This window comes from Scyliorhinus canicula, chromosome 4 (assembly GCF_902713615.1).
Source record: "Scyliorhinus canicula chromosome 4, sScyCan1.1, whole genome shotgun sequence".
NCBI classification, from domain to species: domain Eukaryota; kingdom Metazoa; phylum Chordata; class Chondrichthyes; order Carcharhiniformes; family Scyliorhinidae; genus Scyliorhinus; species Scyliorhinus canicula.
In genome coordinates, this window is record NC_052149.1 from 72,864,137 (window position 1) to 72,877,102 (window position 12,966).

Here is a 12,966-nt window from a genome sequence, read left to right on the forward strand (position 1 = left end):
AGGGGGGCCCACCAGATCCGCATACTATTTATAAAATTCCACCGGGAACCCGTCCGGCCCTGGGGCCTTACCTGACTGCATTTGTCCAATCCCCCTGACTAGCTCCTCCAGCTCTATCGGCGCCCCCAGCCCCTCTACCAGCTCCTCTTGAACCCTTGGGAAACATAGCCTGTTCATGAAGCGCTCCATCCCCCCTCTCCCCATCGGAGGTTCCGACCGGTACAGTTCCTCGTAGAAGTCCCTAAAGACCCCATTTACTTCTGTCCCCTTCTGCACTACATTCCCACCCCCATCTGTCACTCCACAAATTTCCCTAGCCGCATCTCGCCTACGGAGCTGATGCGCCAACATCCTGCTCGCCTTCTCCCCATACTCATATACCGCGCCCTGCGCCCTCCTCCACTGTGTCTCCGCCTTTCTGGTGGTCAACAAGTCAAATTTGGCCTGCAAACTACGCCGTTCCCCCAGCAACCCCTCCTCCGATGCCTCCGCGTATCTCCTGTCCACATCCAGGAGCTCCCCCACCAGTCTCTCCCTCTCCTTCCACTCCCTCCTTTCCCTATGGGCCCGGATGGAGATCAGCTCCCCCCGGATCACTGCTTTCAGAGCCTCCCAGACCATCCCCACCCGGACCTCCCCCATGTCATTGGTATCAAGATACCCCTCAATGCTTCTCCGGACCCTCCTACACACCTCCTCATCAGCCAGCATCCCCACATCCAGGCGCCAGAGCGGGCGCTGGTCCCGCGCCTCCCCCATCTCCAGATCAACCCAGTGCGGAGCATGGTCTGAAATCGCTATGGCCGAATACTCGGCATCCTGCACCCTCGGGATCAATCCCCTGCTCAGGATGAAAAAATCTATTCGGGAATAAACCCTATGGACATGAGAGAAAAAGGAATACTCCCACGCTCTCGGTCTCCCAAACCTCCAGGGATCCACCCCTCCCATCTGGTCCATGAATCCCCTCAGTACTTTGGCCGCCGCCGGTCTCCTACCCATCCTTGAACTGGATCGGTCCAGTGGGGGATCCAGCACTGTGTTAAAGTCTCCCCCCATGATCAGGCCCCCTGCCTCCATGTCTGGAATGCGGCCCAACAAGCGCCTCATAAAGCCAGCATCATCCCAATTCGGGGCATATACATTAACCAGCACCACCTTCTCTCCCTGCAGCCTACCCTTCACCATAATATATCTGCCCTCCTTGTCCGACACCACCTCAGCCGCCTCGAATGCCACCCTCTTCCCCACCAGAATCGCCACACCCCGGTTCTTCGCGTCCAATCCTGAGTGTAAAACCTGCCCCACCCACCCCTTCCTCAGACGAACCTGGTCCGCCACCTTCAAGTGGGTCTCCTGGAGCATAGCCACGTCTGCCTTCAACCCCTTCAGATGAGAAAATACCCTAGTTCTCTTAACCAGCCCATTCAGCCCCCTCACGTTCCAGGTAATCAGCCGGATCAGAGGGCAACCCGCCCCTCCCCCGCCGGCTAGCCATAGCTTATCGACTGCTCGCCCCAGGCCAGCTCGCCCCGCCTGACCCGTTCCCCATGGCGATAACGCCTCTCCTCTACCCCCCCCGGCCCACACCAGCTCCTTCCTGGCCATTCCAACAGCAACCCGGTATCGCCCCCCCACCCCCCACCCCCCCCAGGCTAGGACCCCTCCTAGCCGCGACGCACCCTCCATGGTACTTCCGTGAGTCAGCTGACTTCTGCTGACCCAGGCAGCTCCCGCCAAAACCCATCCCCTCCCGGCATGGGGTCATCCCCCTCGTGCCACACCTTCTTGGCACCGCTTCAGCGCGGGAAAGAAAACCAGTAGAGGCCACACCCCCACCGCCAGCTCCGCCCCCCCCTGCCCCACGGCGCGGGAAACCAGAGGAAAGACTACGCTTTCACACTGCCACACCCCACCCTTCTGACGCAGCTCCCCAAAATCCAGTTTCACCCCAACCCCCAGCCCCGTACAGAAGAGAACATATTAAATACAAACCCCCAACATTCCCCACATAAGTCACACCCATACCCAACAGACAGACCCACCCGGAAACAGAGCAAAAAGAAAACCAGCATAAAAAACACACATGTCAAAGTTGAAGAACAGCAACAGCGAAAACAGCAATGGCCATAGTGTGTCCCCAGACCCTAGTTCGAGTCCAGCTTCTCCGCCTGTACAAAGGCCCACGCCTCCTCCGGGGACTCGAAGTAATGGTGCCGGTCCTTGTATGTCACCCACAGGCGCGCAGGCTGCAGCATTCCAAATCTGACCTGCTTGGCATGCAGCACCGCCTTTGTCCGGTTGAACCCGGCCCGCCGCTTAGCCACCTCCGCACTCCAGTCCTGGTAGATTCTCACTACCGAATTCTCCCACTTGCTGCTCCTCTCTTTCTTGGCCCAGCGCAGCACACACTCCCAGTCGCTGAATCGATGGAACCGCACCAGCACCGCCCTTGGGGTTTCATTTGCCTTAGGCCTCCTGGCCAGCACTCTGTGAGCTCCCTCAAGCTCCAGGGGCAAATGGAAGGACCCCGCCCCCATCAACGAGCTCAACATCGTGGTCACATACGCCGGGAGATCCGACCCCTCTAACCCCTCCGCCAGGCCCAGGATCCTCAAATTCTTTCACCTCGTGCGAACGTCCAGCTCCTCCAAGCGGTCTTGCCACTTTTTGTGAAGTGCCTCGTGCAACTCCACTTTCCCCACGAGGACCGCGGCCTCCTCCTCCCTCTCAGCGGCCTGCTGCTGCAACTCCCGAATGGACACCTCCTGTGCCGCCTGGGTCCCAAGCAGCTTGTTGGTAGTCGCATTCAGGGAGTCCAGCAACTCAGCCTTCAGCTCCACAAAACAGCGCAGAAGAGAGGCCTGCTGCTCCTGCGCCCACTTCCACCAGTCCTCGGGTGTTCCGCCGGCCGCCATTTTGTCCTTCTTCCCCCGCTTTTCTTGGGGAGCTGCTGCAGCTTTTTCCTTTGCCCCACTCCGGGTGAGCACCATAAATTATGGGGAATGCTCCTCTAGACACCTTCCCCTACCGGGATTCGTCGAAACAGCGCCATTTGGGGCCCTCAAATCGGCCCAAAAGTCCTTAAGTAGCGGGAGCTGCCGAACGTGCGGCTTAGCTCCGCATAGCCGCAACCGGAAGTCCCATTTCCTGACCACTGCGATATCCGCCACCAGTGATAGTTCATCAAACCTGGCAATGCTAGCCACCCGCTCCCCTTTGCCCCCTCTCCAAAAACACCCTCCTTACCCGTGGTGTCTTTCCCTCCCACATGAACCCTGAAATCATCCCATTCACTTTCCCAAAAAAAGGACTTGGCAGCTGGTGCACTATCAATTAAGACGAGACGAGAGTAGAGGGTAATCGAGGCTTTATTAAGCAGAGATGTGTGGCCTCCTGCAGCTGCTACCAGAATGGGAGCAGCTCAGTGTGCACACACATTTATACTCTGCCTATTGGGTGGAGCCAGCAGGCAGAGATCTACCCCCGTACCTGTAGTACAGGAGCCTTACCGTATTACTCCTGTTATGCAATCAGTGGTGACTACCACAGCAGCAAAGATGGGGAGGTTCTGGAACACAAACAAGAAGCTGGGCATTATTTTAACCGTCTGCCCCCACCCAGCCAGTGACAGCGGCAACACATTCCCACCTCTTAAAGTCCACCTTCATTCCCGCCACCAGTCGTGCCAAATTCAATTTATGCAGCTGTGCACAGCTCCATGCCACCTGAAACCTGAGATACCGAAAACTTACTCCCCTGAAACAGCAACTCCCCTGGCCTCCACTCCTGCCACCTAGCATTAATCGGGAACACCTTGCTTTTCCCCATGTTCAATTTATATCATGAAAAATGGCTTAATTCCCTCAGGATCTCTACCAAAGCTGATTACTGGCTACAAAATTTATAACAGAAGATCGTCCGCATACAATGAGACTCTCTGCTCGGCCCCACTCCAATCGATCCCTCTTCAACCCCTCAACACCCTAAGTGCCATTGCCAACTGCTCTATCTCCAGAGGAAAACCAACGGGGAGAGCGGACATCCCTGCATCGTTCCCTGATGCAGCCCAAAGTACCCCAAACTCATCATATTCATGCAGACACATGTCATTGGCGCCCTATACAGCAGCCAAACACAATGCACAAAACCCTGGCCTAACCCGAACCGATACAGCAGCATCAAAAAATAAGCCCACTCCACCCGATCCAAAGCCTTCTCCGTGTCTATTGCCACCACTCCTTCTACCTCCTGCCCTCACGGGCGCATCATAATGACAGTGAGCAACCTGTGCACATTTGCCGACAACTGCCACCTCTTAGCTGGTCCTCTCCTATCATCCCCAGCACACAGTCCTCTATCTGGAACAATGCCTGTGACAATGTTGCAGGAAGCTCCCCCCTCCCCTTATTATACTTCCCCACTAGCAGAAGCCCCAGTTCCGCACCAAACTTCTTGTAAAACATGGCTGGAAACACATCTGGCCCCGGGGCCTTCCCTGCCTGCATCGAGCATACACGGTCCAACACCTCCCTCAGCCCAAACAGGCTCCCAACCCCTGAACCTTCTTCTCTTTCAACGGGGAACTCCAGTCCATCCAAAACCGCCACAAGCCTTCCTCGACAGGCGGAGACTCTGACTCATACAACCTTCTGAAGGCGGCCTCAAACACGCCACTACCCTCCCTGGGTCCGACACCACCTTGCTTCTCTCATCCCTCACCTCTCCCTCATTGCTGCCTGCTTGCTCAGTTGGTGTGCCAACATCCTACATGCTTTTTCCCCATAATCGTACACTGATCCTCTGGCCCTCCACAATTGCCCCAGCACTATCCTTGTGGACACCAACCCAAACTCCACCTGGAGCCTCTGCCTCTCCTTTAGTAGCCCCTCCTCTGGCACACCAAATATCTCCGATCCAACCTCAAAATCTCATCCATGAGCCTCACTCTCTCCTCTCACTCCACCCTCTCCCTATGTGCCTGAATCAAGATAAATTCTCCTCTGACTACCACCTTAAGTACCTCCCACAACGTGAAGGCCGTAACCTCCCCCGTGTCATTTCACTTCACATACCCTCGGATGGCTGTCCTCATTCTCTCACACACTCCCTCATCTGCCAACAAGTCCACATTGAACCTCCACCGTGGCATCTGGGCCACCCTCCCTTAACAACTCGCAGGTCCACCCAGCGCAGTGCATGGCCGAAGGCCATGATCACCGAATACGCCGAGTCGGCTACTCCCACCTACAGCATCTTGTCCATCATGAAAAAATCAATCCAGGAGTACATCCGGTTCACATGCGGAAGTACTAGAGCTCCTTCGCCCTTGGCCTCCCAAACCTCCAAGGGTGGGCCCCTTCCCCTGTCGATCAACCATACCCGTTACTTAACCAGCTCCCCCCAGTCCGCGCCTCTCTCTTTTCCAGGCACGCCGCAAGATGTCCACCACCATCTCTCCCTATCCGACTGCGCCACACCAACCATACCCATGCCAGCACCCTACCCCCAACCCCCTCCCCATAACCAAACAAAAAAGCAACCCATACCACCCCCAATTCCCCCCTCCTGCCCACCCCCATTTCACTCCTGTTAGCTAGCTCAACCAGCTAGCAGGGCGACCCCTGCCCCGGGCCTCTGGCTACCCCTCATCCCCGCAATCCGCCCCTCAAGCCCCATCTCTCCAAACCACAACCCTGCAAGGGAAAACAAAAGGCACACTCACCCTCTCCACTCCCCTCGTCGTGACATTCACCAATCCACCCACCCTGCCTGCCCACATTTTACACAAAACACCACTCTAAAGGTCAATGTCTTCATTTTTTCAAAAAGGGCGCATTTGGGGAGTACGCCGCATGCCGTATGGAGTGCCTCAGAACATCACCTGAAACTCTCCCCCGATGCACCGACCCCGATTGGCCCAGTCCTCGACGGCGTGGGACACGCGCTGTGGACTGAGTCCACCGCCACCACAGTCAAGGGGGGGGGGGTTCCGCTGGCAGAGGGGATTCAGCGGGGGCTGGGATGACTGGTGGGTGGTGGTCTGGGTGTGGTGAGGCTAGTTACAGGGGAGCAGTTTTTGGCAGGCCGGGTCCGCGGGTGGCCAGCGTCATGTTGAATGGTGTAGCCGCCGCCGGCATGCGCCATGAGCGGCCATGGAACTGGCCGTATCCGCAGGTATAGCCCGGGGCTTTACGCTGCGTGGCTGATAGCCCCCCACTGGACAGAGGACCGGTACGGGGACGGCACCAACTTTCTGGTCATAAGACCAGACGGATCCTGCGGACATAGCTGCAGGATCGGAGAATCTAACCCCCTGTGTCTCCTGCTTCTGCTCCACATGCTCAATCACCACCCTAAGTGGCTCCACCACCTTAGCCAGGTCCTCTACGGCCTTCTTCCTCTGTTGCTGGACTTGCTGTTGAGAAATTCCATCAGCTGCTCCATAGACCACTGGGCGGGCAGCTCTGCCCCCCCCCCCCCCCCCCCCCTCTACTCGCCACCATATTCTCCTGTGTCGCACCACAAATACACTCTTGCTCAAGCTGTTTTCTCTTTCTCTTTGCACTTGTCATTGACTGAGCCATACACCAGTCCCACCAGGGAGGTTTTACCTTCCCTCAGTGCTCATGCACCCTTTGCCATCCAACACCACTCAATTCTTGTGAGGAAGGTCCAAAAACACCCATCTCGAGTGGGAGCCACCAAATGTGCGACCACTTACTCCATGGCCGCCTTCAAGTCCCCTGCATAGCATTAAAAAAGGATCTTCACTGTCCAAGTTGAGGATACTCAATGATATTGAGTAGCAATATGTTTATTGGCAACAACTGATCTCCATTCTGTCCAGATTGACATCCATCTATGCAAACTTGCCAGCAGAAGCCACTGACTAGCAACTTAGAATGGATTATTTTTGTTTAGCAACTGAGGAATTCTAAGACCAGTTATGGAGCACTATTTTTGTCCTGCTTGAAACCAGCCTGTGATATGGAATTGAACATCTGGGTTCTCAAGTCTACATAAAGGCCAAGATTCTCCAATCCAAGTTCACCCAACCACAAATGCCAGGGAGAACAGAGAATTTGTCGCAAAGCCAAAACTTCATTTACTGTAGTGGAGCCAGAGAATTCAATCAGTGTGAACGGATGATCATTCCAGCCAAAATCTTTTAAAAATTGCAATTATCTAGAAACTTATCACACTGTCACAGTGTCTCAAAGCACTTCACAAAATGAATTAATTTTTCAGGATGCAGTGACTTATTACAGAAGCAAATACATCAACTAGTGCGGATCAACTAACCTGTTTATTATTGTAAGAAGTCTTATAACGCCAGGTTAAAGTCCAACAGGTTTGTTTCAAACACTAGCTTTCGGAGCACTGCTCCTTCCTCAGGTGAACCTGAGCAGTGCTCCGAAAGCTAGTGTTTGAAACAAACCTGTTGGACTTTAACCTGGTGTTGTAAGACTTCTTACTGTGCTCACCCCAGTCCAATGCCGGCATCTCCACATCCTGTTTATTATTGGCTGAGGAACAAATGTCAGCCAAAAAAACTTATTCTTAATTTTCACAGTAACTTCATTGCAATGTTAATGTAAGCCTACTTGTGACAATAATAAAGATTATTATTATGATCTGTAATGTTCAACTGAACTGGTGCATTGTAATATGCTGACGTTGCTGTTGATATTTGACAGTTCTGTTAGTGCAGAGTTCTTACAGTACTGTATTACACTCCGAACTTCAGAAAACTACAAATCATAGATGCATAGGTGAGATTGTTAGCATTTGCACAACACTAGTATGTAATACTTGATTCAGCTCCATATAGTCTGGTGTTTTTTAGTAATTGACCTTTGGAGGAGATGTAGTTAACCTTTAAGTGGATCATGGAGAGAATACTTCACATTTAATGTTTCTCTTAAACATTAACATCCCTCTTTTTGACTCCATGACCTTATGTGTGGTTAGAAGAGAGAATAAAGCACTGGCAAATTCTGAAATGAGTTCTAAATGAAACTAAATTGTGGACACTTTATTTAATACTTACACACTTCAGGTTCCCTCACCTTTAAAAAAAAAATCCTACATAGTGTTATGATCCCTGTGTGCTGCAAACCATGCCTGCAGTTTTCAAAGAATAGGAAATATAGTGGTGACACTTGAATCCTTTATACTCAGTATTGGAACTAATTATGGCATGACTCTCCAATGAGCTTTCTTAGAAGTTACAAAATAATATAAACACATAATCCATTTTTTTTACATTTTTATATCGAAGCAATATTAAACCAATTGAACAATTGTATTTTTGGTTACTTTAGTCTTGATTAAACTGACGGTGCCATGCAGAGCGAATTTTTCTCTAGCTCTGTCTGCTGTGTTAGCATGAAGTACAGTTAGGTAGGAACAAGATCCCTAAAAGAAACAGGCAAAGTAAATATTTCACAGTTATACAGCCACCTTTCACAACCTCAGGTATTTACAAATTGCTTCACAGCTAATGAAGTGCTTAAAGCAAAGTGCAATGATAATGTAGGAATTAAAAGGTTGGATTTTGTGGTCAGTGATGAAGCACTGATGAAGATGATCTCAAAGAAAGCTGTCCACAGAAATCTAGAAATCTCGGAGGTGTGGATTTCCACTTTCACAGCTTTAGTTTGAACATGGCAACAAGTCAAGGGATCTCTAAATGTCCAACACCAAATATATCATCAAGCTTGGACAACAGCCGGTTACATTGAAATATTCTCACATGCAACAATCCAGGCAGTTAATCGAGGCGCGATTCTCCGCCCCCCACGCCGGGTGGAATAATAGCGGGAGGGCCTCCCGACATTTTTCACGCCTTCCCGCTATTCTCCCCTCCCCCCACGCCCGACCCACGCCACGAATCGCCGCTCGCCGTCTTTTACGCCGAGTAGCGATTCTCCGAGGCCGATGGGCCGAGCTGCCGGGCCTTCACACCCGTTTCAACACGGCAGCAAACACACCTGCTCGCTGCCGTCGTGAAACGGGCGCCAGATGCATCTGGGGGCCCGATTGGCACGGCAGTACCACGGCCGTGCCAAGGGGGCATAGGCCCACGATCGGTGCCCACCGATCGTGGGCCGTGTGTCCGTAACGGACGTACTCTTTTCCCTCCGCCGCCCCGCAAGATCAAGCCGCCACGTCTTGCGGGGCGGCTGAGGGAAAAGACGGCAACTGCGCATGCGCGGTTTGGCGTTGTCCAACCTGCACATGCGCGGCTGACGTCATCGGCCCTGTCAGCCGGCGTGACGCTTGACGTGCGGCCTTGACGACCATCGTAAAGGCCGCGCCGCCGTGAAGCACGGGGCCGCGCTCCTATGCCCGCCCGGGGGGGGGGGGGAGAATCGGCCCCGGAAGTGGGCGTGAAGGCTGCCGTGGGTCACGGCCTGTCCCACGGCAGCCTTTACGATTCTCCGCATTTGCGGAGAATCTCGCCCACTGTATTCGCTGCTCATAATGTGGTTGACCGCATTTTCAACTATTACTGATTCTTTAGCCTTAGCAAAGCTACTAGTGGGTTATGATTTCTTCTGATATTCACCAAAGCTTTTCAGATTGTTGTCCCTCTTTTGCGGCTCACATCTTTAATTGCCCACGACTCTTGAAATTTAACTTTAATGCGATTGATCTCCCTCCTCTCTTTAGATCCATTAACATCCACACCTGATAACAAGCTGTCACTCGAAATTTGGCTTCTTCACCCTGCAATGCTGGCCTATTGAAAAGGCGCCTAAATACAACCCATTGTCAAAAAAAATGCAACATTTCAGCATTTATAATCCTAAACAGGGATGAATAACAAATAGTTTTTACTGTCATGATATGTATATAGGCACGCCAGGGAAGGGTTAATTATTACATCTCATTGCAATTCGAACACTAGAGGGCACCACCAGTTCTCAGTATAAATATCAGACCTCAGAGAATGCTGGGTAGTTAGCAGAGGAGAAAGACTGATAACAGCACGAGGAGTAGTTTAGATTTTAGAGAGTTAACATGAGGATATCATTAGCAATTATTAGATTATTGATTCCTGCTAGACAGATTCAATTTTACATTGTTATTAGTTATAGCTCAGTAGTGTGTGCGAACTTCATTTAATTAATCGTTATTCGATAAATTAGTTTTGATTCAATCTAATGATTGGTGGTTTCTTTGTCATCAACTCATCAGACCATTCTGGATCAAAAGGCAAAAAACAACGGCATATTACCATCAAAGGTATTACAACAGTTACAACCACATTCAAGATAATAGTGGGGTGGGGGCAGTTTTAACACCACGAAACAGATGAATTAAGGTTCGGTGGGATGTTAAAATGTTAGAAATCTGAATGAAAGACGCCCAACACACCACTTCCAGGTTTTAATAGAGGTGAAACGGCGAACAGATCACAAACCTGTCTTTGAGACGATGAGTTGGCAATTTAAATATCACAATGAGACTATGTGCCTCATATTTAACCACCATTTAAAATTTAATCCTGACTGACAGAGTTTTCCAGTTCTGAGAATCCTGGTAACTTAAGGAAAGCACTGATGAATATAGAATGCAAGTGTCTTACCTCTTACCTGCTGGATTCAGCATATGTGTTTCAATCACCCCACCCACGTTCAGATAGATCCTCAACCCCCAAACAATCCAATCTCAACCCCTTACCCATTCTCTACACCCCAGTTTACACGATATTGCTGAGCGCGATACCATGACCACCCCTTGCTTAGGCTGTCCTGATGTTCCCCAGATCTCAACACCAATCTTTCTCCGCCACTACCAACTCACCTCCAGCCTCCTCAATCTTCCCCGGCTCCTCTCCACTCCCCGACTGCAGCCTTGTGCCAAAGGTCAATCTGGCTGACTGCGCCTGAGAAACTGAAGAAAAATGCTAATCAGGTCCTGCTGTTAAATTCATGACCCCCAAACCAGCCCCCAGCTTGCTGCCCAAGTCTGAGTTAATATATCCAGCTCAGTATGCTCTTGGCTTTCAGAGTAATGAGTTTTGAAAGGAAATGCAGCTTTGATCATTGAAAACCAGTTAACAATTTTGACAATTGGATGAGCTGAATAATTCAAAAATATTGGGATTCTGGCCAGATTCAACAAGCCCGAGAGGTTTTTACACACAGGATCTAACAATCACAATAAGAAACAATAGCTTTTTTATTGCATTGAACACAAACATTTACAATCTTACATCTGGGTGTAATGCAGAGCTGAAGGTGGACCACATGTTACACAATGCTTGCAGACGTCTACAATGGGTCTGACAACTTATAAAACTTATTTCACAGGAAGTGGGCATTGCTGGTTAGGCCAGCATATGTTACCCATCCCTAACTGCTCTTCAGAAGATGGTGGTGAGCCATCTCCTTGAACTACTCACTGCAGTCCATCTGTGTGGATAGTCCAGAGTGCTGTTAGGGAGTTCTAGGATTTTGATCCAGCAGTAGTGAAGGAATGGTGATACAGTTCCATTCAGGATAGTATGGCTTGGAGGGGAACTTACAGTTTGTGGCATTCCTTGTCCTTCTAGGTAGTAGAGGTTTGGAAGGTGCTGTTGAAGGAACCTTGGTGAGTCATTGCAGTGCATCTTGTAGATCGTGCACACTGCTGCGACTGTGCGTTGATGGTGGAGGGAGTGAATGTTGAAGGTGGTGGATGAGGTGCTTATCAAGCAAGTTATTTGCCGCAAAATTCCCAGCCTCTGACCTGCTATTGTAGCCACAGTGTTTATAAAGCTGGTCCAGTTCAGGTTTTGGTCAATGTTAACTCCTCAGGTTGTTCAATGGGGGACTCAGCAATGGTAATGCCATATTAATCTCATTCAATGGCAGGACACAATGGCAAACTGAGATTTTTCCTGGTAGGGGACACAGACCAAATGAAAATTGGATGAGCAGGAATTGAAGATGTGCTGAATACAGGATTCCATGCTGCATGGTCCTTGTAAGTGTTTAGAAGGCTTGTATTCATCAATGTTCTCAATCACCCTTTGTGGTGTTTCAATGGGGAAAGGGGGTGGGGGGTATCATGGTGAGCATTTAGTGTAGTTTGGCAGTAGGGGGTGCTCAACTTTTCGAACAAATCTTAGAGACCTGTTTCCTTCACAAGAACACCATTAAATCCACAGGCTGCTAGAAGCAAGAGAAATGTTTAACATACAGTTTATGAATTCTGAAGAGCCCAGTCACATAGCACAATTAATAAACTCAGCTGTCGATGAAATAAAGAGAATTTATATGTAACTTCTAGATCTTTTCAAACAAAACAAAAGGTCATTAATAAATCTAATTATGAAGAGCCTGGGTTGAGAGAAGTTTGACACACTATCTGCACCACATTTAAAAGTACATACAAGACAATTATTTAATCAACAAGAAGATTGCTCTATATGAGTATCGTTTCAGTTTTATAGCATTCTTCACAACCATATCATTGAACTGTCCAATTTTGATCAGGGCGCCCTGACATTAAACAGCGTCACTGAAGAAAGCAGTGCATAAGACTATAAAAGTGGCAAAATCATTCGATTTACTAGTTTAGCAGAAATCTGTGCTCTTCCCAAAGCAGTCATAATGACAAGCTTCAGGCGAATTGCTGACGGTCAAGTACTGGAATTGAGTGTTTAATTTAAACACAAATATGCTAAAGTCCTCAGTAATTTTAACTTGTTCAATTCTGTTTCTTTGACAACTACATTTAATGTGATAGGAATAATTTGAATTTCTGTAATCAGAAACAGAGTGTAAAATTACAGATTTTCTGAAATGCAGAACATTTTCTGGTTCCGTATACTTTAACACTGCCTGTTGACCTGTGCCAATTCAGGGGCCTATTGTTTAATGCACTGAGTAACACATTTGTTCACAGAAGTGGCACTACGCAAGCTTTTATTGATTCCCTGTGGGCAAACAGTGTCACATAGGTTGCTAC

General features: G+C 49.8%; 1 protein-coding gene and 1 long non-coding RNA gene across 8 annotated transcripts in view; one reads left to right on the plus strand and one right to left on the minus strand.

The window, feature by feature from the left end:
* Positions 1 to 12,966, minus strand: part of pde4ba (phosphodiesterase 4B, cAMP-specific a) — a 1,084,249-nt gene that overhangs the window by 201,228 nt on the left and 870,055 nt on the right. For 6 of the 7 annotated variants that reach the window (XM_038794458.1, XM_038794461.1, XM_038794459.1 and 3 more), the window contains one exon: positions 10,816 to 10,905. The exons of the other annotated variant lie outside the window; for it this stretch is intronic. In XM_038794458.1, coding sequence (XP_038650386.1) covers positions 10,816 to 10,905 — 90 coding nt within the window. The remainder of the gene's footprint in view (positions 1 to 10,815; positions 10,906 to 12,966) is intronic. 7 annotated transcript variants of the gene reach the window in all.
* Positions 1 to 12,966, plus strand: part of LOC119964676 — an 89,992-nt gene that overhangs the window by 58,636 nt on the left and 18,390 nt on the right. The window lies entirely within an intron of this gene.